Source organism: Bidens hawaiensis, unplaced genomic scaffold (genome assembly GCF_021521415.1).
Source record: "Bidens hawaiensis isolate Kalapana, Puna unplaced genomic scaffold, B.hawaiensis_p1.1 tig00017245_1, whole genome shotgun sequence".
NCBI classification, from domain to species: Eukaryota; Viridiplantae; Streptophyta; class Magnoliopsida; order Asterales; family Asteraceae; genus Bidens; species Bidens hawaiensis.
This window is the reverse complement of record NW_027492611.1, coordinates 422,751-445,028: the sequence shown is the minus strand read 5'-3', so window position 1 is coordinate 445,028 and position 22,278 is coordinate 422,751. Positions and strand designations below refer to the sequence as shown.

The 22,278-nt window shown below is 38.4% G+C and overlaps 1 protein-coding gene and 1 pseudogene across 1 annotated transcript; both read left to right on the top strand.

The window, feature by feature from the left end:
• Window positions 1–450: 450 nt before the first annotated feature.
• LOC143553465 (uncharacterized protein ycf36-like) lies at window positions 451–3,308 on the top strand (annotated as a pseudogene).
• Window positions 3,309–13,298: 9,990 nt separating this feature from the next.
• LOC143553464 (K(+) efflux antiporter 4-like) lies at window positions 13,299–19,917 on the top strand. The gene is made up of 20 exons (XM_077043467.1): window positions 13,299–13,497; window positions 14,218–14,261; window positions 14,413–14,471; window positions 15,235–15,313; window positions 15,383–15,444; window positions 15,544–15,619; window positions 15,710–15,784; window positions 15,871–15,942; window positions 16,029–16,112; window positions 16,218–16,286; window positions 16,377–16,454; window positions 16,540–16,628; window positions 16,791–16,887; window positions 16,983–17,036; window positions 17,497–17,592; window positions 17,664–17,852; window positions 19,237–19,314; window positions 19,440–19,484; window positions 19,590–19,679; window positions 19,767–19,917. The coding sequence occupies exons 1-20, from the start codon at window positions 13,299–13,301 to the stop codon at window positions 19,854–19,856; spliced, it is 1,725 nt and encodes a 574-aa protein (XP_076899582.1). The 3' UTR covers window positions 19,857–19,917.
• Window positions 19,918–22,278: the final 2,361 nt, after the last annotated feature.

Below are 22,278 nucleotides of genomic sequence, written 5' to 3'. Positions count from 1 at the left end.
ACGTTAAGTTTTTAAAATGAAAAAAGTATAGCAATACCTGCTCAAATTAAAGAGAATAAAATACTCGTTTTTATGGTATAATGTTTTTTAAAAAAATATTAGCGTGTGAAAACGTTTAAATGTCGTCGAGGTAGTTGGTTTAAAATAAGGGGCATACATGTAACAATTATAAAAATTAACAATATTAATATTTTTAAAGGACCAAACTTGTCATTATTTAAAAAAAATAAAAATAAACCCATGACTTTGCTTTTGCTAAAAGACAAAAGTTTTAAAAGACAAAATTGACTCTAAAATGTCTTAGTTTTATGCATCATAGTTTGTATTAAAAACAAAAAAAATTTGATACCTCTTAAAAATCAACCTGTATAGATATAGATAATTAAAATGATTAGATACAAATAATGTAAAAATGTAGGTGATAGAAGAAAACAATAATAAAATTTCCAAATGGCTTTTCTTCTCTATCTAAAACCACCAGTGCTACCATCACCGTTCCTCCATCCTCCACCCACAATGAAATTGAAACCCCGTTTCACCTACTCCTTCAGCTCCCGAAGCCCACCAGAACAACAACCCATCAACGAGTACCAGTCTCTCTCCACCTCCTCCCCGTTCTCCTGGGCCTCCGGAGACTTCGTTGAGTACTGCTCCCGCTTGCTTCTCACCGGGGCAGGCTTCGCTCTCTTCGTGGGCCTCCCGGTGTCCTGGTACGGCTCGGTCGGGGTCGCCTGGGAGCCGTGTGCAGTGGGATATTGGCGGTCACGGTTGCGGTTGTTCGGATGTATTTGGGCTGGGCGTATGTGGGCAACCGGCTGTTGAATGTATGTCTTTTTTTTTCTTGAGTTTTGTTTGACTGTATTTTTTTTTTTTTTTTTGTATCATCCAATGAAAAAAAACACGCCCGATAGTTTAAAACCACGGAAAAACACGCCCTACTGTAGATGCTCGATTCAAAATGTAACTTTCGGATCTTATGGGTATGTTGGAAAAAGAATGGTGCTTTGTTATAACCATATTTAGCAAGTATGATCTTTGTCTTTGTATTATAATAATTTGATTATATGGATATGTAAAATGATGATGATCCTTTAATACATAACCAACTAATTAGACAACCACGACACTTAAAAAGCACGCAAGGCAATACTTAATTGGGAAAATTGGTAAAAGCTAGGATATTTAGGAGGCTGATATGTAAATATAGATGAGAAAGGTAACACTTTGGCTTTTGGGACCTAAACACCTTGGAGCGCCTCACGCTTTTTAAAACCAAGTTCAGATGGTAAAATTAACCCCAAAACCATTTCTTTTTCTTGCTCCCATTATATCACTACTTGTGAGAGTTTATCTGTTTTTTTACTAACCGTTCATGACTTAATGTCACATTTTTTTAATGTATGTTTTGATTCTCCTTTAATTGTGTGTGTACAGATGAAGAGACCGGATGGTATGATGGACAGGTAACCTATTTATAATCATGGACATGGTATGCTGTTTTTTTGGTTAATTTTAAGGTTGTGTATTGTAATAGATTTGGGTGAAGACTGCTGAAGTGCTAGCACGGGATCGGCTTTTAGGATCATTTACTGTAAGTGATGCGTAATTGGTTATTATTTTTGTACCTTCATTATAAATTTTAGCATAATTCCTTTTTCCATTGCTCACTCATATTTGGATGAAGCACAATATCCAAGGTGTTCTATTTTATATCAATTAGAATAGACTTCCAGTATTTAGTTTCATATTAACAGATTATTTAGTTAGATGTTGCAATTTTCATGGGACTGAGGGCGCAAGTGCAGTCGACTTCTTCAAGTGTTTAAGGTTGAAAATAGGGGCGGGTTGGGTTGACCCGTGAATGTTTGTTGTCTATTGTGTGCTAAGTTATGGTTATAAAAAGTATATTATTGCAACTGTTGTCTATATATTCGGTTAAATCGGTTTAGGAGCCTTTATACACACTAAATATGCATTAGGCGACTTTTGACCCTCTTTGGCCCAATTCCATAATTGCAAAAGGTGTAATGATTACTCATTTCAGATAAAAATATAACCCAGATTATGGTCCGAACCAAGTAATAAAGTTGTGGAAAACGACAAAGCAAAACTGACCGGGTTGACGATTTGAACCGGGTTTTATTTCAAAGTTGTTAATTTCTATCAAACTTTTAAAATTGATAAAGATGGTTAAAACTCATATAACTAGGGGTGTTCTTCGGGTGGGTCTTTGTTGCGGGTTTTTCGAGTCTGGTTTGGGTTTCTGGCTGTAAAAAGTGACCCGATAATTGACCCATTTAGAGTTCAGGCTGGTCGAGTTTGGGTTATTCGGGTTCAGGATAGTTCAAGTCAGGTTGTTCGGTTTTCAAATTTAGACGTAGAATAAATAAAAAAAGGTGTTTTTTCCCCAAACTTATCATCAAAATTCATCATGCTACTGAAAAAATATCATCAAAATTCAAACAGCATTGTACAATATGATAATCCCAAAACTTAATATTCAGTTACTAAAGACTCCAAACCAAAACACGTTTATTAAACAAAAAAAAAGACAATAAATGTTTGGGTTTTGGGTTTCGGGTTTCGGGTTTCGGGTCGGGTATTTCAGGTTTTTTTCTCTAGGAAACAGTGACCCGATAACCGGCCCATTTAAGGCGTGGGTTGATCGGGTTTGGTTCATTCGGTGTTCTCTAATTTCGGTTCAGGTGGCTTCGAATTCGGGTCGGGTTTTGGGTTCCAAGTAAAAGTGACAACTCCAAATATAATGCATATAATTAAATGTATATTCTAAGCATAAAAAATTAAAAAATGTTAAACCGTCAGTTCTAAACTCCAAACCATATGTCGACTGTTAAACCGCCAAACCGGTTGACCCAGCCGATTTGGTAGGTTTAACGGCCTATGGAAACAAGATTAGAAGCCAAACTTCAAACTTGTTGCATGAAATTTGTTTTTTTTAAGTGTAATGAGTGACTTAAATGAGGTGCCCGGTCCAACATAAAAGTCAGAATAGTTAACTGAAGCAAAAATCATAATTAATTGTGAATTCTTTATCGCAATTTCAACACTCTTTTTCCTTAATCCAGGTGCTTAACAGATTAAAGAACACATTGGTGGGTCTTGCAATATCTTTGTTCCTGTCCATTGTTCTTCTTATAAACACCGAAGGCGCCCAAAAAGAGGCGTAGATTACTTCCGGTGGAGAAGCAGGCGGCCGATCGGTGCCGGGCTCTTACAATGATGAGTCAGCAAGATCATTTGAACCAGAAGCGTTTTGTGGTGGATCTGATCTGTCATTGAATGATTAGAGGAACTGTAGATGAATGTTTGTCTTATAATACACCTATGGCTATGTATTGTATAGTGCCGTTTGTACAGTCTTATAATTTATATCTACATATACTTTAATTTTATAAAACGAGTTTGCTAATTTTATAAATATTGACTTAAACAAGTCACCTTTTATATTGAATGTAGATGTTGATTTTATCTTACTTAAATAAAATAAAATAATTATGGATTGCTCAACTAACCAATTTTAAAATAAGAAAGGATGAAGTAAAAGTAGTTATTAAATTAAAATATTACCTAAATATTTCTTTATGAACGTAAACTGTAACGATAATTTCTAAATTTTGCAAGTTCATATATATTTTGTTATCAATTCCATACTGGTTCGAAACTATAGGAATGTTATGGTAAAACTTCGTTTAAAATGATGTGGTAGAAAGTAACGCGCGACTTGAAGGCCACCAAATTTTGATATAATCAACATGTTATTTTTATGTATTGTTTTTATGATAATCTCACTTAAAAGGTTTAAAAGGTGCTAGGTTGAAATCCTATTCTAATTCTAACTAAGGAGTATTGTGGTTCTGGAGGATCCAACTATAGGATTACCAGGAATGGAGAGTTTAAAGTCAATAAATGTTAACTTATAATAGATATAAGATAAAACGTGGTGATACTTATTTATTGACTTGTTAGGCTAGGGGTATACCTTAAAGCTCATGGTGTTAAAGCTGAGTTGACAAGGGTTAACGAGTGACATACAACTCCCTTCATGGGCTAAGGAACGTTAAATGCAATGTGAGTTAAAATGTTAACGGGCTTTAAAATCCTCTGTACACGTAGCAAAAATTAAAGAATCTATTTTACATTAAATAAAGAGAGATAAATGTAGTTAAACAATTTTCTTAAGATAAGGTGAAATGAAATGGTATAAAATATGTGATGTGATGTGATGTGATGTGATGTCTATATGAAGTTAAGGAGTGTAAATATCTACACCATGACCCTAGGGTACTTGGTTCCTCCATAGTCATTATTGCTTCTTTAAAATGTTTTTTGTTTTTTTGAAGAGACAAAATGTCCTAAATGTCTCTCTAAAAACATCTAAATGCATCATTTTAAAAAAGTAATCCCAAACATATATTTAGACATCTTGTAAAAACTTATAGCACCACTTTGAGTTTTTTAGAAAGATAAATTGACATGTTTAATAATCTTGTAAATGATTCTTCAAAGTTTTATTTAAAATTGTTTTATGTTCTCTTGGACCTGTTTATTTTAATCATCCATGACAACTGATAAGTATGGCTAAACAAATTTGAAGCATTTGAATAATTTAGTAAAAACCATAACTTTTCTTAATACCTGAAAAAAAACCTAATGACATATTATACATATATCACGGATTTGGGATCTTATGGTTTCAAGTTCGAAACCTGACTTAAGGGGATTTTCTTATGGTGGCGGGTTTTCTTCTTAATGATGTTATTGCGTGAGTCATGTTTGAAGTATCAAAATCAGTATAAACGATTGACATCTCGTCTCATGAAAAGTCACTCTGGTATTGAAGGTAGTTTCAAACGTTGTTAACAATATATAAACAAAACAAAGTACATAATACAATTATCCTTTGTACGTTTTTGTTTCTGAAAATAGTCGATTACAACTCCATTCGTGATAAGTTCTTTTTGATGATGCCACAAGTTACATAGGCATTAAAAAGTTCAGAAATTCGATTATGTAAATTTGACTTTACAATCTTCATTGCCGAAACATAAATGTTATGATTGTAGTGGGCAAAACTAATATTGTTGGCTTTAATAGTCTGACAAACCAATGGGGGTGAGGGGGGGGGGGAGACTCTTGTAAAGCTGCACCGGAACTCCAGATGGACGCCACTTACCAAAAGCGTCACTGACATATTTGCTACTGAAGAGCTCCCATGGCCAAAGCCTCCAGTAATCCGACATCGTCACGATGCTGATCGGAGCAAGTACTGTGACTATCACAGAACAAAAGGCCACAACACTGAAGAATGCATAGACGTAAAAGACATGGTCGAAACATTCGTCAGAGATGGGACGCTCGCACACCTCGTGGCGAAATAAAAGCTAAGCAGGCAGGCAGGTGCGTGTGGAACCATGGCTGGGGTAAACATGAATAAAAAATCAGCTTCAATATGGAGACTACATGCTGCGTAAAGAACGAGATCCCGAAACAGGTGCGTGTCGGCTCGATGGCACTCCTGTCCCAACATGGAAGGGAGTTCAATTACACAGTTTGCATGTAATCAATTCCAATTTGTACAGAAAAGGCCAAGAGCCACTTCTAATGGAAATGATTCTCTTTCAAACGTCGAAGCTGATGATTTACATTTATACTTTTGTACACACTAATATGCCGGTTTTCACCGCATAATTACAAAAAACGTCATTGCATGGGAAGGCGGTCCTACCCGCACGAACCCAAAAAGCATGATAAACCTTCACGCAGGTCAGTTGAAGGGGAAAAAAGTTACCATATGAAAGTGCTGGTCTATCCGCATGAATCATTCGAGGGAACTGCACCAACCTATCAACAACCGCGCGTGGGACAGTTCAAAATTCTTAAGAGGAAAAGGTAAACCTATACGCAGGTCAGATATGGGTAAAGTTATGCCATCCTACTAAGTGCAAGTGACGGGTCTACCCGCACAATCACGAAAGAGGAAGCAAAACTTCACACCTATTATCAGCCACGTTCAAAGGTTAACTTATCCTCAACAGGCAAACCTTCACGCAGGTCAGTTGAAGGAGTTCAATTATTCCATTAAATGAAAGTGCCGGTCTATCCGCACGAATCATGAAAGGAAGATGAACACTAACCTATCAACAACCGCGCGTCGAACGGTTAAAACAATCCAACACTGGTGACGGCATTCACATTACGTGAAGTCGTTGCGTGGGAAGGCGGTCTTACCCGCACGAACCCAATAACGTGGCAAACCTTCACGCAGGTCAGTTGAAGGAGAAGAGTTCAATTATTCCATTAAATGAAAGTGCCGGTCTATCCGCACGAATCATGAAAGGAAGATGAACACTAACCTATCGACAACCGCGCGTCGAACGGTTCAAAACAAAATTCTTAAAAAGGTAAGAAAAACCTACACGCAGGTCAGGTATGGGTAAAGTTTTGCCATCCTACCAAGTGCAAGTGACGGTTCTACCCGCGCTATCACGAAAGAGGAAGCAAAACTTCACACCTATTATCAACCACGTTCAAAGGTTAACTTATCCTCAAAAAGTAAGAAAAACCTACACGCAGGTTAGATAAAAGTTAAAGTTTAGCCATCCTACCAAGTGCAAGTGACGGTTCTACCCGCACAATCACGAAGGAGGAAGCGAAACTTTAACCCACTATCAACCACGTTCAAAGGTTCTTATTCTAAACACTTGGAAAATTGCTATTTTAAACTAAGTATGCAAGTCATAAGTTTATAAAGCAAAGAATCCAATGAAAGGAATAACAATCGTATATTTCAATGATATATTACAACAGTGGCCGGGTAACTACCCGCCTAAAAGAAATCTATACAAAGCTGTCTATCCTAGCAGTGGGAAGGGATCTTCAGGATCAGGCTTCAGGGCCACCTCCGCTTGGACCAGCACCGTCAGAGAGCGGCTGCCCAAGGAAAGCCTTAAGGATGTTTAGCCCATCATCAGCAGCAGCAGCTTCATTCACCTTCTCCACCACTGGATGCGGGAAGGCAGCGTACTGGTTCACAGCTTGGTCATAAGCAGCTTCAGTATTAACATTGAATAAAGGGAAGTTGGAGGGCGGAAAGCCTCTCTCAGCAAACCCAAGACCAAGCAGGAAGCCAGTCTTCTCCCCATCCTCATGAGAAGCGTTGAGGGCTGCGCTCATCGCATCGTCATAAGAGGTCTCTGAAAGGACCCGACGCACAACCTACAAAAGAATACAAGTTAGAACATTTTCTAATTACGAGCGGAAAGCGTAAAGAAAAAGATAAAGATACCTGAGGCAACGCTTCTCGAAGCAGCCATTGGAGGGTAGCTTGACTTTCTTTGTAAGCACGTTAGGCTCCGCTTTTATCAAGGTTGGCAAGTTGAACTTCCTTGGCGGCAGCCTCTTCGACGCTTTTGAGTTTCCTTTCAGTGCGGTCAAGCACCCCCCTCTGGTCAAGGATCTCCTGCAGCTTCTTGGCATCTTCCATTGCCAAGGCGTCATGAGCATGCTGAAGAGCCTTTAATTTGCATTTAAGCTGCTCATTCTCTTCGCGAAGCGGCTCAGCAACAGCTTCAGCCTTGGCAGCCCTCTCAGTTGAGTTTCGCGCAATCTCCTTAGCCAGCCGAAGCTGTTCATTCACAGCTTGGGCAGCCTTGGAGCGGGCATCGAGTCGCGCCTGGACTTCAACCTCGAGGGCCTTGAATGCTCTCTCCTTCTCGGCGGCGGCAGCGGCCAACTGCCGGTTCTCCTCCCGCAGAGCCCGCGTCTCAGATATTTCTTTGGCGCGAGCTGCTTTTAACTTGTCGTTTTCACGACAAAGCAGCTCGACGCGAGGCTGCATCCGGGCTTGGAGAACCCGAAGCTCATTGGTTAGCCTACCCTCCTGGTAGCTAGCCATGGCTTCCCCCAACGCACCATGAGGAGCAGCGTGGCGAGCCCAATCCACGCACTCCACAGGGGTGCGAAGGGTTGTTCCTCGGCGTATGTTCCATCTTGGAACATACACTTCATTGGAATCCGACACTGCAAAAGAAACAAAGGCAGTTAGGAAAAGATGATAAAAATATACAAAGGAAAAAGAACCCTACGTACCTGTAGGGTCAATAACAGGCCGATAGCCGCCAAACCCATCACCTGAACCTAAAGGAAATCCGTCCAACAGGTCAGGCAGACGGGAAGGTGGCATAGATCGGCGGGAAGCCCGGCGCGTACCTGATGGTCCGGCCGTCGGTGCCGGTGGCGCAGGTATAGTGGCAGCCGCTGTGGTAGCCACTGTTGGCGTTGCCTCCTCAGCAACAGTAACCGCCGGCTCCGTGAAAGATGCTGTAAAAATTGCACTCACGGCCGGCGGAGACACCTTCTCAGCTGGAACAGCCTCAGGAAGGCTGGAACCAACAGAAGCAGGCGCAGACGCCTGGGTCGACGCCTCGGGAAGGCTGACCGAGCCTTCCCTCATTGGCGGGGGAATACTTGCTCCAACTCCACCCTGGAATGCGTCAACATCCACACCTGCACAAGCAAGTTAGAAAAATTTATTTGAAACAACAAATCTAGACAAGAATTATGGGGGTACTTACGGGGTTTCTTGAGCTTGAACATACGGACGAGCGGGGGCGAACCCGATGGAGCCGGCCTCTTGACACCGGTAACCGTCGTCGTCGCTGCCTCCCCGGAGGTAACAGCTACAGCCTCCGGAGCGGTGGTCTCCTCACCACCGGGCTTCCCCGCCACCTCTGCACTATCTGACTCCGAGTCAGATAGGACTACCGGGTCGGCCGTAGAGGCCACCTTCTCCTTGCCTTTCCCGACGGCAGCCTTTTTCTTCCGCACCAGTGGAGGACCTTCTGCGGATTCCTCAGAAGAAGAAATGTCAACTCCAGCAGCAGGCACAGCATTGAGAGGTTCAGGGTAGAAGATAGGCTTACCTGGCCGTCGGTGGCTCAGGATCTCTTGGCCTGGCGGGTAAACCTCCACGAACCGACCCGCGGTCTGCTCTAAGATGGGCAACTCGTTCTCGTCCAGAGCACGAGTACCCATCCGCGCGGGACCATCTTCCTCCCGCGGGTTCAGGAGCGACTGAAGATCGTTCCCCTCTGAAATCAACAAGAAAGTTAGAAAAAATCGAAGTCAGCAAAATGAAACAAGACGTACCATAAGGGACAGAGTTCGAACCATATTCAAGGACGATCGGAACCTTATCCGCATTCGCCGCCTTCCACACCCGGCTCATCCCCAGCATCACCATCGCCGACTCCGGAAAACGGAAAACCGGGGACTGGACCCGGGATATCTTCGAGAACCATTCCGCCTCCTCGTAGTTGAGGGCGGGAAGGTTCGGAAGCGCCTGGCCATTCTTGAACTTCATGGCGATGGGGATGGCGCGAGCGGATATGAAGAAGAACTCTCTTCTCAATGAGCGAAGACTCCGCTCGGTGGTACAAATCTTTAAACCCTTGATACGGGTTGTAAGAGTGTACCACCCCTGGATGCACCTCCAGGTGTAGAAGGTCATCAGACGGTCAACGAGGGGCTCAAGGCCCAGTATCCGGCACACCCACTCAAAGTGCCGGACCTTGGCAATGGCCATGGGGTGCACCTCTGTCAGGTGCACACCGTGCCTCTCCAGGACACGGTACACAAACTTTGTCAACGGAAACCTAAGGTTTCCGTAGACAAAGAATGCAGCATAAACCCCGATCTTGCCACTAGGGGCATCGTACACAGTATGGTGGGGTTCAGGAAACTCAGGCTCGAGAGACTCGAGCATGAACTTCCTGACGATATACTGGTACAGATCGACAGGAAGAGAGCACTGGCATTCGCCAGCAGTCTTCTGGTCATCAGCATCATGAGAAGACATGGTGGAAGAAAGATGAAAAGAGATTTCAGGGTAATGCTTTACTGAACAGAAAAATTCGCCGGAAATTACTTGAGAAGAAGAGATGAAAGTGAAAAGTGTGAATTGCAAATAACCCTCTCCCCCTTTATATAGTAATCGCAATTAATGCGATGAATTTAATACGGAAGAGAGAGAAATCAAAGGTGCAATGAAACTAGGACGCGTGGCAAAAGCAAGCTGGCAACATCTGTCACAAGGACGTATGCCAGAGATTTCGCGGCTACGCGCCCGAAATCCCGTGCCCACGCGCCTGAAAAAGCAACTGGAATGACCATGTTCTGTCACGTCACCATAACTCCCTGCACGTCCTGACACAGTCAGAAGAAACCGTCGCACGACGTTTCAGAGGTTTGGACTTATCTTTTCACCAACTCTTCGAATTTCAAAATTCAAAATTCGAAAATATTAAAAAGTAAGCGGGAAAATACCCCTTACCCCTTGGCAAGCAAGTAACCGTAAGACGGATGCGGGTACAGTGTAAAGGCAAAACCCTTCACATACCTAGCACCCGCAGGGAATTGAAGCCAAATAAACCTTGGCAAACAAATAACCGTAAGACGGCTGTGGGTACAGTGTTAAGGCAAAACCCTTCACATACCTAACACCCGCAGGGAATTGAAGCCAAGAAAACCTTGGTGAACAAGTAACCGTAAGACGGATGCGGGTACAGTGTTAAGGCAAAACCCTTCACATACCTAGCACCCGCAGGGAATTGAAGCCAAGTACCTCGGCAACCAAGTAACTATAAGACGGGTGCGGGTACAGTGTAAAGGCAAAACCCTTCACATACCTAGCACCCGCAGGGAATTGACGCCAGGAATACCTTGGAAGTAAAGTAACCGTAAGACGAGCACAGGTACAGTGTTAAGGCAAAACCCTTCACATACCTAGCGCTCCGCTGGGAATTGAAACCAAGAAGGATCTTCTGGGCAATGCTTGCGGAAACGGAAATAACATCCCCGCATAGCGGGAACGTCGAGAACTACGTTGTTTGAAGCTCCAAGATGGAATTGGTGGTCTTAACATAATTGATCACTATGTTCAAAACTACCAAAACCTCATGGAAAATACATACAACTGGGACTCAATGCTCCTGACTTGCGAGGAGGTTACAGACCTACCCGCATCATACCCAAAGACCAAGCAGGAAACTCGGGCATTTCTGCAAGTGACAAGGACTTCCGCGGAAAGAATCCCCATGGAAAACCTTACAAAACCCTTTTCAAAACCCTTTGCTCAAGTCCAAAAGTTCACCTCATTTTATTAAACACTCATGAGAAGAACATTGGACTGGGGGGACTTGAAGAGGTAGGTCCCAGCAGAGCCCAGTTGGACCCGCAAGACTCACCTTAAACAGGGACGTCTGCGCAGAGACCAACTGGATCCGCAGGACCAACCATGCTCAGAGACGTAACGTCCTTACGCGCAGTACGCAAGCTGGTCCCGCAGGAAATGCCTCCCAATGGTGAAGGACTCCGCCTGTCCCCGCAGCCTCGGATACAAGCCATTAGGGAAGGCCACCCGCGCAGCATGGCTACACGCACAAGGCACTTAACTCTCCCCAGTGTCACCTGAAGGAATGAGCAAAGGCGGGAGGGGGAAAACTCCCGCCTAAATGAGCCAGTCCGTATGATGGAGGATCTTTTGTGTGATACCTGACGAGGTACAGACAAAAGATCTGACCAAGAATGCGACAGCTCACTGACAGCAGCATGGCAGACAGCACGCCACAGCACTGTGACCAATAGCCGCCGCCTACCCACCAACTCCTGCCAAACCACGTGCCTAGCCTGTAGTTGGCAGAAGAGGAAGAGTGCACGACACGCCTGCTCTGTGTCAGCCGCTACCTATCCACCACTCACAGGCAAGGCACGTGCATAGGTTACAGTTGGTAGCGTGTTGGGCCGGCTAAACCCCTTGGAAACCTACATTCGGCTATAAATACCCCAATGGTATGATCATCTTAAAACATCTTATCTTATCATATATACCTGATATCTGCTCTAGCAATCTCTTAATATACTTTTATATTTAAAGAGCAATCTAGTCTGATTCTCACGCCGGAGGGTGGTCACAAGGAGGAACCCCCCCTTCTCAGTGACGAGCTCACGGTGTCTGTTTTGCAGGTTATCAGAAGAACCATCTTCCAAGGGTCTAACCCCTCGTGGGAAACATCTATCTAACCCCCAGGTTACCAGTAATCTGCCCGGGGTCCGGTTAGTGTTTCTTCAGGGAGACTCTTGTGTGTTTCCACCATCACTAAAGATTGGTGCCATTTAAGCTAGCAAATCTTTCATAAATTTGCACACGATTAATGTACAAGTCAACATCACGCATGAGAGCAAAATTTTCCTACACTAACAAAATCATATAGATAAAACTCACACAATCTTATTAACTTTGGTACGTCTTGTTTGAAGCTTCTATGGTTGACTTAGAGAGCACAACCTGTTTCTCAACAATGAGGATTAATTTAAAACACCACACGCATTTTCTCCGCATTTCAGAACAGTTCCTTCAAGCCCATCTAGCAAGGTCTCAAACGCTAGAAAATTTTCTTAAATATAACCAACTAATTTAGGTCTTCAACTATTGAGCACGAACATGACATATCAAAGTTTATCGTTACCCCTCACGATCAACTTTCCCAAGGTTCATTTAATTATCCATGAGCTAACCAAACAAACTTTATGTCTTTATCTATCAAACATAAATTATATATATATATATATATATATATATATATATATATATTCAATAAACAATGTGTAAAACATAAATACACATTAAAGTTTGTTATTATTATTTTCGGTTATTATTGTTTTTTATATGTAATTATATTATTTATATTGTTATTTTTTATTTTCGGTCAAACACCGATCCACCCTCTTGGGTTGGTTTAACCTTTGACCCGATAAAATGTCCGGACCGGATATAAAAACATTGCTCATAACCCTATGTTTTCTTTTAGTTATTTTAAACTCATCTATTATAGTTTTGACACCTTAACTTTAAATGTTAAATATTTAGTCATTCTATAGCATTTCAAACCAGACTTGGATACACATCATGCATTGCAAACAACCTACCAATATTTCAACACAATTATCAAAAACTCACATGCACTGTCCAATACTTTCATCATTAAGTTTTTGAGTGATATACAAACATAAATAATAATAATAATAATAATAATAATAATAATAATAAATAATAAATAAATCTGGTGTCCATCATCCTCCAAGTTGTTAGCTGTGTGGGTCCCACTCTCTTCCACTATCATCAACCCCACCCCACCCCACCCCTCACTGAAACAAAACAAAACCGACACACACACACACACACATTTTAAATAAAACCGGCCTGCGGATCCCTCCGTAGGATGAAACCGTGTGTATTCAGCCGTCTGTGTATTCTCATTCTCTTATTATTCTTTTCCATTCTCGTTCTCTCCGCCGCAGATATTCAGCCGGACCTTGTTGTTAACGCCACCGTCAATGCCACCGAAAGAGACCGCACCTTCGCCGGCATGATTGATCGTGCTCTCGAGAAGGAGTTCACTGAGAATGATCAGAACCAAGGTTACCTTATTATTATTATTATTATTATTAGATCTGCTGCCTGCTTTTATTTATTTAATTGGGGTTTTGTTTTTACTATGTGCATTTTAGAGCAATTGAATAGATCAGGTGCTGTTATTGACTCATTCAATTGGTTTCTACTTGGATATTTAGTTATTATATTATTAACTAAATGTTGGTCTGCTAGTTGAAGTTTCACTTCTGGATCTGTGTTTTACTTCAATTTCAAGCATCACAATATTCTTGTTTATTTTACACATCCTATCTGTAAAATATTATTAAAGATTTAATAGCTGTATCTTGTGGCTTAATTATGTGGTTGCCAAAGAAATCCTGGAATAACTAAAAGAGATATTGCAACTCCAACATATTTTCTGTAATACTATCATTCCAATAGATCTTTAATTAAATCGCTAGATCCTCAATATTTTATCACAGAGTTGATTCTTCAACTTTGCCATTAATACCCTTTTTGTCTTCACAGCCACTTCTATACTTTTCTATGGATAAACCTTCACTAGTTTTGTGTAGTTGATCTTTTGTCATCTAATCCAATACTTCGTTAGATCTGTGATTACACCGGCAACATATGAATATAAGTGATTAACATGCTATTATCAGTTTCTGTTTTACTTCTAAAATAAAAATATAGACAGAAATTTTGAAGTTTTTATGCATGTTTCTTGATTTTTAATATGTGCACATGCGTTGAATTTTCAGAGAATGATGCAGGCAGCTTCAATAACAGTGTTGCTGGACAACAGGTTAGTGGCATTAGGTTTTACAGTCTCAGATGAATGAATACACTTCGATAATGCTCTCTATAACATATCATTATAATGAGGGAAATAAATCTTTAATTTTCTGATTAATGGAGTTCAGATATTATACTTGATTTACATTTATTTTCACCAGGCTGTATTGGAAACTGTGGCTAGAGTTAAATCGAAGAAAAATGACACAAAGGACGATAAGTATGGGCTCTTATTTACTTATAACTGAACTAGTTTTTATCCCCCGTATTACGGGGGTTGTTTTATATTGTTTGTTCTAATATTTATTTATTTATTTTAATTTATATTTTTCTTATTGTATGAAAGTTAATAATATACTTATGGTTTGATGATAAATTGTTTCACAAATAAATGAGATGTTATAACCCGGTCTAAAAGCTATATGGTTTTGATGAGACCCAATTCCCGTTTATTTTTTTTACTATGAAATTGGTTTTTTAATTATAAATAATATTTATGAAAGTTAATAATATACTTATGGTTTGATGAGACCCAAGAACCGTTTATTTTTTTTACTATCAAATTGGTGTTTTAATTTAAATAATATATATACCTTTTTTAAAATAAATCAGATATTATTTTTAGTATATCCTATTTTATAAAATAGGATTTTTACATAAATAATTTGGTGAGAATAATTTTTAATTTAATGAGATGTTTGTTATAACCCGTTTAAGGAATATTTGGGTTTGGTAAGACCCATACCCGTGTATTCGGGTCAAATGCATGAGACACCTCCATTTAAAAATCAAGCAAATCTGGTGACTCCATAAAAAGGGGGAGCGACCACATCGCGACACGTAGGATTTTTATGTTTTCGTTTATATATATTATAGATTCTATGATGTTTTATATAAGTTGCGTTGCATTTTTTGTACAGAAGACACAAGTTATACATTAGTTATTAATAATAATATACTAACATTGAAGACAAATGTTGTAGGTCCTTTCAACTTCATCATGTTTTTAATATTGATAACGATAATGGAGCAGAAGAGACACCAACACTAATTGATAGAAAGGTAAAAAAACTAAAATCTTAATATAATTTATTAGCGTCACACACTAACATTTTCTCACTCTGTATTCAGGATAATGTTTTTATAATATCCAATTTCAAGTCAAAGTATCCTGTGCTACAGTTAGACTTGAGGTAATGTATAAGAGATTTCTCTGTCTTATATTCATTATTATGTTACCAAAACAATTTTATTAAATCATCCAAGCAGTTAATAATTTGATGAATTTACAGGTTAATTTCCGACCTTGTTGTTGTCATTGTATCTGCCACCTGTGGTGGCATTGCCTTCGCGTGTGCTGGACAGCCAGTATGAACAATATTTGATTTCTTGTTTGTGTTTACCCTTTTAGTTATAAAAATGACTCATTGATTGTGTATTTTTTTTTTGCTTTAACAGGTTATTACGGGATATTTGCTGGCAGGATCTATTGTTGGGCCTGGTGGGCTGGATGTAGTCAGTGAACTGGTTCAAGTATGCCACTTCGTATCTAAGTCTGACATGATAAAACAATGTTGAAGTTGTGGGAAGATGATCAACATTTATATGTTTAAATGCAGGTAGAGACAGTAGCACAATTTGGTGTGATTTTTCTTCTTTTTGCTTTAGGGCTTGAGTTCTCTATGGCAAAGGTTAGATTCGTAATTAAAACCTATATTTATGTGATATTTTGTCAATGCAAGATATTGAACTCAAATAATTTGTTTGAAAATTTTAGCTTAAAGTTGTTCGAGCTGTTGCAGTTCTTGGAGGACTGCTTCAAAGTTTCTTATTTATGTGCGTATGTGGAATCACAGCCTCGGTAAGATGATGCTCTAGTCTTCTAATTATTTAATTAACTTATTTTTATATAATTATATTAGCTGTTGCAGATTATTTTCTGTCTTTAATTGGATGACATTTACAGTTATGTGGCGGTAAATCTTCTGAGGGAGTTTTTGTTGGTGTGCTTCTTTCAATGTCTTCAACAGCAGTGGTAAGACTATGTTGACTTTTGTGCATGAAGTTCGTTGACCTTTCGTGAAGTTCTAGCTTAATTATATGTTGTACAATTTTTATTATGCAGGTTCTAAAGTTTTTGATGGAGAAGAATAGTGTCAATGCCCTTCATGGACAAGTTACTATTGGGACCCTCATCTTACAGGTACTTGCCATTTCCTCTTATAATTTCATCTTTACTTACACATCGTGAGAAAATTAAAGTCTGTTTTATCTTCTTTATATTACAGGATTGTGCGGTTGGTTTATTGTTCGCTCTTCTTCCTGTTCTTGGTGGAACTTCAGGTGTTTTACAAGGAGTAATATCTATGACTAAATCGTAAGTTTCTGATATTTTGATTATATTATTTATTTAGTTATATAGTATATTCAATCTTTTAAAATGAAAATGTGCAACTTTTAGTGGTTTACGCTTAATCTACTTGATGAATCTTGGAGATTTCTGTTGATTTCAACATCATACTGATTCTTAGTTAGTCAGGCTGGTAGCGTTGCTTGGATTTTTGGCAGTTTTATCAATATTATCAAGAACGGGCTTACCTTGGTTCCTTAAGCTTATGATAAACCTCTCATCACAGGTCTGAAATCATTCAAACTCTTTGAAAATATTAGCTGAAATTATATAAGTTGGCGTTTGTAGAACATATGGTTATGTTATTAAATGACTGTGCAGACTAATGAACTGTATCAGTTGGCATCTGTTGCCTTTTGCCTTCTGGTAGCCTGGGTTCGTGTTTCTTCCTGATGCTTTTAATCTTTACTGAATTTTTTGTTTCATTGCTTGATTTGGCTGATTATAATTGAACAAAGGATTAATTTCATATATACCCTTGCAAACTTGAAAATGTTCATATATACACCAAAACAAAAAATATCATATATACCCAACTTTTATGAATTTTAACTAAATGACCATTCTACATCTTTCAATTATATTTGTCTGAGCACCACTTTTTATCTGGATTTTGATTGACATCGACAACAAGCAAGATGAGCTTATGTGAAAATATAAGTTTTTTAGAAAAAATGGGTAAAAAATTTATAGGCTATAGACGGGTATATTTGATATTTTAGCACATTGTAAGGGCATATATGATATTTTTAGTTTTGCATATGTTATTTTTCAAATTTATAGGGGTATATATGAATTTGACCCTTAAAACAAATTTTGTATGATGTAATTTCAGTCTAGTGATAAGCTGGGATTAAGTTTAGAACTGGGTTCGTTTGCTGCTGGAGTTATGATATCAACAACCGATCTTGCTCAACATACACTTGAACAGGTAAACCTTTTTGACTGTACCGGTATATACTATGCAGAAAGACAGTTAGATTGAAGTTTTTATTGATGCAGGTCGAACCGATACGCAATTTCTTTGCTGCTTTATTTCTTGCAAGCATTGGAATGCTGATTCATGTTCACTTTCTGTGGAACCACATTGATATCCTGTTAGCCTCGGTTCTGTTGGTTGTCATTGCCAAGACAGTTGTCATTTCTGTAGTTGTCAAAGGTTTTGGCTACAACAACAAAACTTCAGTTCTTGTAAGATCTATTTCCTTCCTTTTCTATAATAATTAAGAATTTGCAAACACTTGGTGCAACTAGAAGTATGTTAGAAGGAAACTGGTCAACTGGGTCAATATTTTGTTCTTTCTAATTTCTGCGTATAGTAATTAATAATAATTAGGCCTGTAAATGAACTCAACGTTCAGTAAAAAGTTCATGAACCGTGCGGCGGAAAGTTTGTTTATTTAATAAACAAAATGTTTTGTTCATTTAGTTAAATGAATGAATATGAACACATGCATTGTTTGTTCATTTATGTTCGTGAACGTTTGATCATTTAAGTTTGTTCATTTGTAGTCGACAGTTTATGCTAGTTTTAGCTTGTTCATTAATGTTTGTCAATATATAAATTTAAAGTTTTTTTGGCCCATTACAACATACTCTACTAGTCTACTTCTAATAACTTTTTAGGCCCAACATCACATACTTTTAACTGGTTTTAGCTCAGTTATGTCCGTTTATCTATGCACAATTATCTATACTATATATAATACACCAAACAAGGGCAGATTAAGACACCCATTTTTAAGTAATTTCAACACTTAAAGCATGAAGTACATGTGTAATTAAGGGTAAACTTGTCTTTTAAACACAATTCACTTAACTTACAAGTTTGCCCCCTCATCTTTAACCATATCATGTTTTTAGTTTCAACTTTAAACCAACTTCTCACCCACGATTTTTAAACGACAATAAGTTTTTCATACGTTAATATTTTTTGTAAATATATTGCACCATAAAAACGAGAATTTATTCTCTTTAGTTTGTATATAATATTATTATAATTTTTCAATTGAAAAAATTAATATGTTACGTAGGGGTGTTCAATGCCGGTTTTGGTTGTTTTTAAACGAAAACTAAACCATTAAAAATTAAAATCAAACTGTTATTAACGTTTTGGTTCTGGTTTGGTTTAAGAGTTTAAGCTTTGATAATAAATTTTGCTTAAAATGATTATTAATATAACCGTATCATCAATTCCAACTAAGTCAAAATTTGATACTTGAAAGGATAAAGGAAGTAAAAAAACGACTGAAAGTAAACAACCCAGCCGGGAAACCAAACCGATGACCAGTTTAAATGGTTTCAAGGTTTTAAACTGAACCATTAACACTCATAATTGTTACGTGATTAATAGATTCCACGTTCAAAGACCCGCTGCATCGCGCGGGCACTCGTCTAGTGTCTATTCGTTTACGTCTGTGAACCATTTGTTTATACGGTTAATGAGCGAACATAAACCAACACGAACAGGTTCATTTTCTTAGGAAACGAACACAAACAAGAAAACCCTTTTGCTTTATTGTTCGTCTTCGATCGTTCGATTTCTTTACAGGCCTGATAATAATGTGTTATGCAGGTTGGGATGTCTTTAGCACAAATAGGAGAGTTTGCTTTTGTTCTTCTCAGCCGTGCTTCTAATCTTCATCTAGTTGAGGTTATTTAGCACGCCTTTTTAACATCACTTTCTTGTTCGGTTTGGGGATTAATACGGTTGTTAAAAATTGGTTTAATTTATTGGTATTCATATCTAAATACATTATAATTCGTTTTACCTTTCAGGGGAAGCTGTACATGCTGCTTCTTGGAACCACTGCTCTTAGTCTGGTAATAACACGAAAACTATTGTTTTTTTTTGCAGTGATGATAGTTTTATAAATGAAAGTAAATAAAATCGAATTTGGTGGGTCACTAACAAAAGCATGTTTGTAGGTGACAACCCCATTACTTTTCAAGATAATACCAGCTGTAGTGCATCTTGGTGTTCTGTTACGTTGGTTCACTCCCGATAGTCAAACTGAGGTCAAACAGTTTCTAATACACACATCAATTATCTTGTTTGTTTGATTATTAAAGAGCTTAGATTAGTTTGTAAATTGAATATAACAGATGGGATTCAAAGTAGACGGGCTCCGTTCCGATAGTGCAAAACAACGTATCGCTTTAATTGCCAAGGATCTTTTGATCCATGAAGGTTAATTACAGACGGGTACAAATGTCGGTTTTTCACGTATAGTCAGGAATATGAATCGGGTGACAGTCTTTTTGCAAGTGTCGGAAACCAGTTTTTCTCAGAATGGGTAAACGGGTGTCAGGGTTAATCTAACCGATAGGTGACTAACAGGTGTGAAGCTTCTTGTTTGTTGGTTTGTAATGTAACATAGTTGTATGTACACCGGGTGAGAACAAGAAGAGCGGGTTTTCTGTAATTTTTGAAGGGTCGATTCTTTGATATAGTTGTAATCGTTGCTTAAATCTACCACATTTTCATATTAATCTTGTGAGTTGCCTTGACTTTTAAAGTAGTATGGACTCTGATCTTGTATGTGTTCTTTTGGTTGAAAGTGAATGTGTTTTGGGTTCAATCGTTTACTTCTATTTCGAGTCGCCTAATAACCTATCGGGTTTATATTTTTATTTATTTGAATCGAGTTATTCATTCATTTTTGGTTTGGTTTTTATGTGAACAGCAACTAACCTAGAATCAAAATATGGTTATGGTTATACCAATAACCCAATGGTTCAAAATTCAAATTGTTGTAATGTTTAGATTATGATTGCTTTAGTGAGCAGGACGGGCTAGTATTAGCTCGAGCTTGAAGTTAAACGAGTTGTCTTGGCTCAAGAACTCTTAACAAGCTGAAATTTGAGCTTCTATCAGATTGTTCATTTTTAAAAGTTCTTTATTCTTGTACATAGAGATAAATGTCACCAGCAAAAAGAGAATTTTTGTTGTACATATCAATAGATTTAAGGGATAAAAGACTACCCTGACTTTATTCGGCTCCTAAAATTTTGGCCTTCCTATATTGCTTACATAAATTGAATGGTGAACGAATAACCTCACCCTGGTTCGTTTGTTTTACAAACGAGCCGATTCCGAGCAAGCCTTTTCTAAGCTAGTTTCTAAACGAACTTTGAGCTGAGAGTTATATATATATATATATTGAAAGGGATCTTGTAAATTTTTATTTCTTGTAATTTTGTTACAAAACTTTCGCATAAATACTTTTCGGCTCCTCAATTTTATTTACAAACTTTTGGTTCATTAAACTTTCGCCACAAAAGTTTCACATATACACTTTTTGGGTTATTAATTTAGTTTCACATATTTAACTTTTAGCCTTTGACTTTAATAATGAAACTTTTGTCATAAAACTTTAACTGCAACAAATTAAACCAATATCGACCACGTAAGAATAAGAATTATCGTTAGGCAATACGTAGTGTAACATCCCGAAATTTCTAAGAATAAATAATTAATATATTATTTATTTAAGACCGAAAAGTTTACTTGAGTTAATAGAAAAATAGTAAAATAATAAAAATGGAAGGATAAGTAGGCTAATTAGATGTAATTATTATGGACCAAAAAGGAAAGATGGGCCTAAGGTCCATGGGCTTAAGGGAGTATAAATACCCCTTAAAACCCTAATCCTTTACATTTTCATACATCTATACACCATAGCCTACACCATCAAAACACACACTTAACACAATTCCCGTTTTTGAGAAAACCACCACAAAGACACAAAGATTCCCGGAGATCTAGCCGTCGGATCGGTCTCAAATTTTAACTGAGTGTTCACGGTATATAAATGAAAATTCCCACCGATTAGATCTTCGATCAGAGGTCGGGAAGTATGGTTTTTATTAGCAAAACCGTAGCAGCTCAAAATGAAGATTTCCGGCCACTGTTCCACTATTCCGGCGACTGTAGCGGCTGTTTCCGGCGGAGTTAAGCTGATGAGTTTGTAGATCGGGACGAGGCGATTCCGTGGTCGCTTGAATCACTCAAATCGGAGTTCGTTTGATATGGTTTTGAGCCTCTCGAGTGATTTCAACAAAAACCTCAAAGGTACGTTTTGTTAAAAAGGTTTACTTTTCATAAGCGGATTTACATGAAAATTGGTAGGATGATAGCTCGGGTCTAGAAAAATCGTAAAGTTTCAATCTTGAAGATTAAAATGGACTTAACGAACTCATGGTTATGAACGGCTCGTTTAAATAAACCCTAGATCTAGTTTTGAACGTTTTAAGCCTAAAGGTCCAAACTTTATGGTTCCCCGGGTTAAGACTTATCCGGAAATGGATGTGGGAACGTTTACGGGAATTGTTAACATCATATCAAGGTTTGAATGTTGTTAAAACCAAACCCGTAGCTGCTGGTTAAGTTCGCCACATATAAGTTCGCCTGATATACAAGTTCGCTTATATCTAAGTTCGCTTATATACAAGTTCGCTTATATCTAAGTTCGCTTATATACAAGTTCGCTTATATATAAGTTCGCTTATATCTAAGTTTGATTATATATCTAAGTTTGCTTATATTGAGACCTGGATACCTGGCGACGTGTAAATGTATACATATACGTGTATACACTTGATGGCATGCATCGTA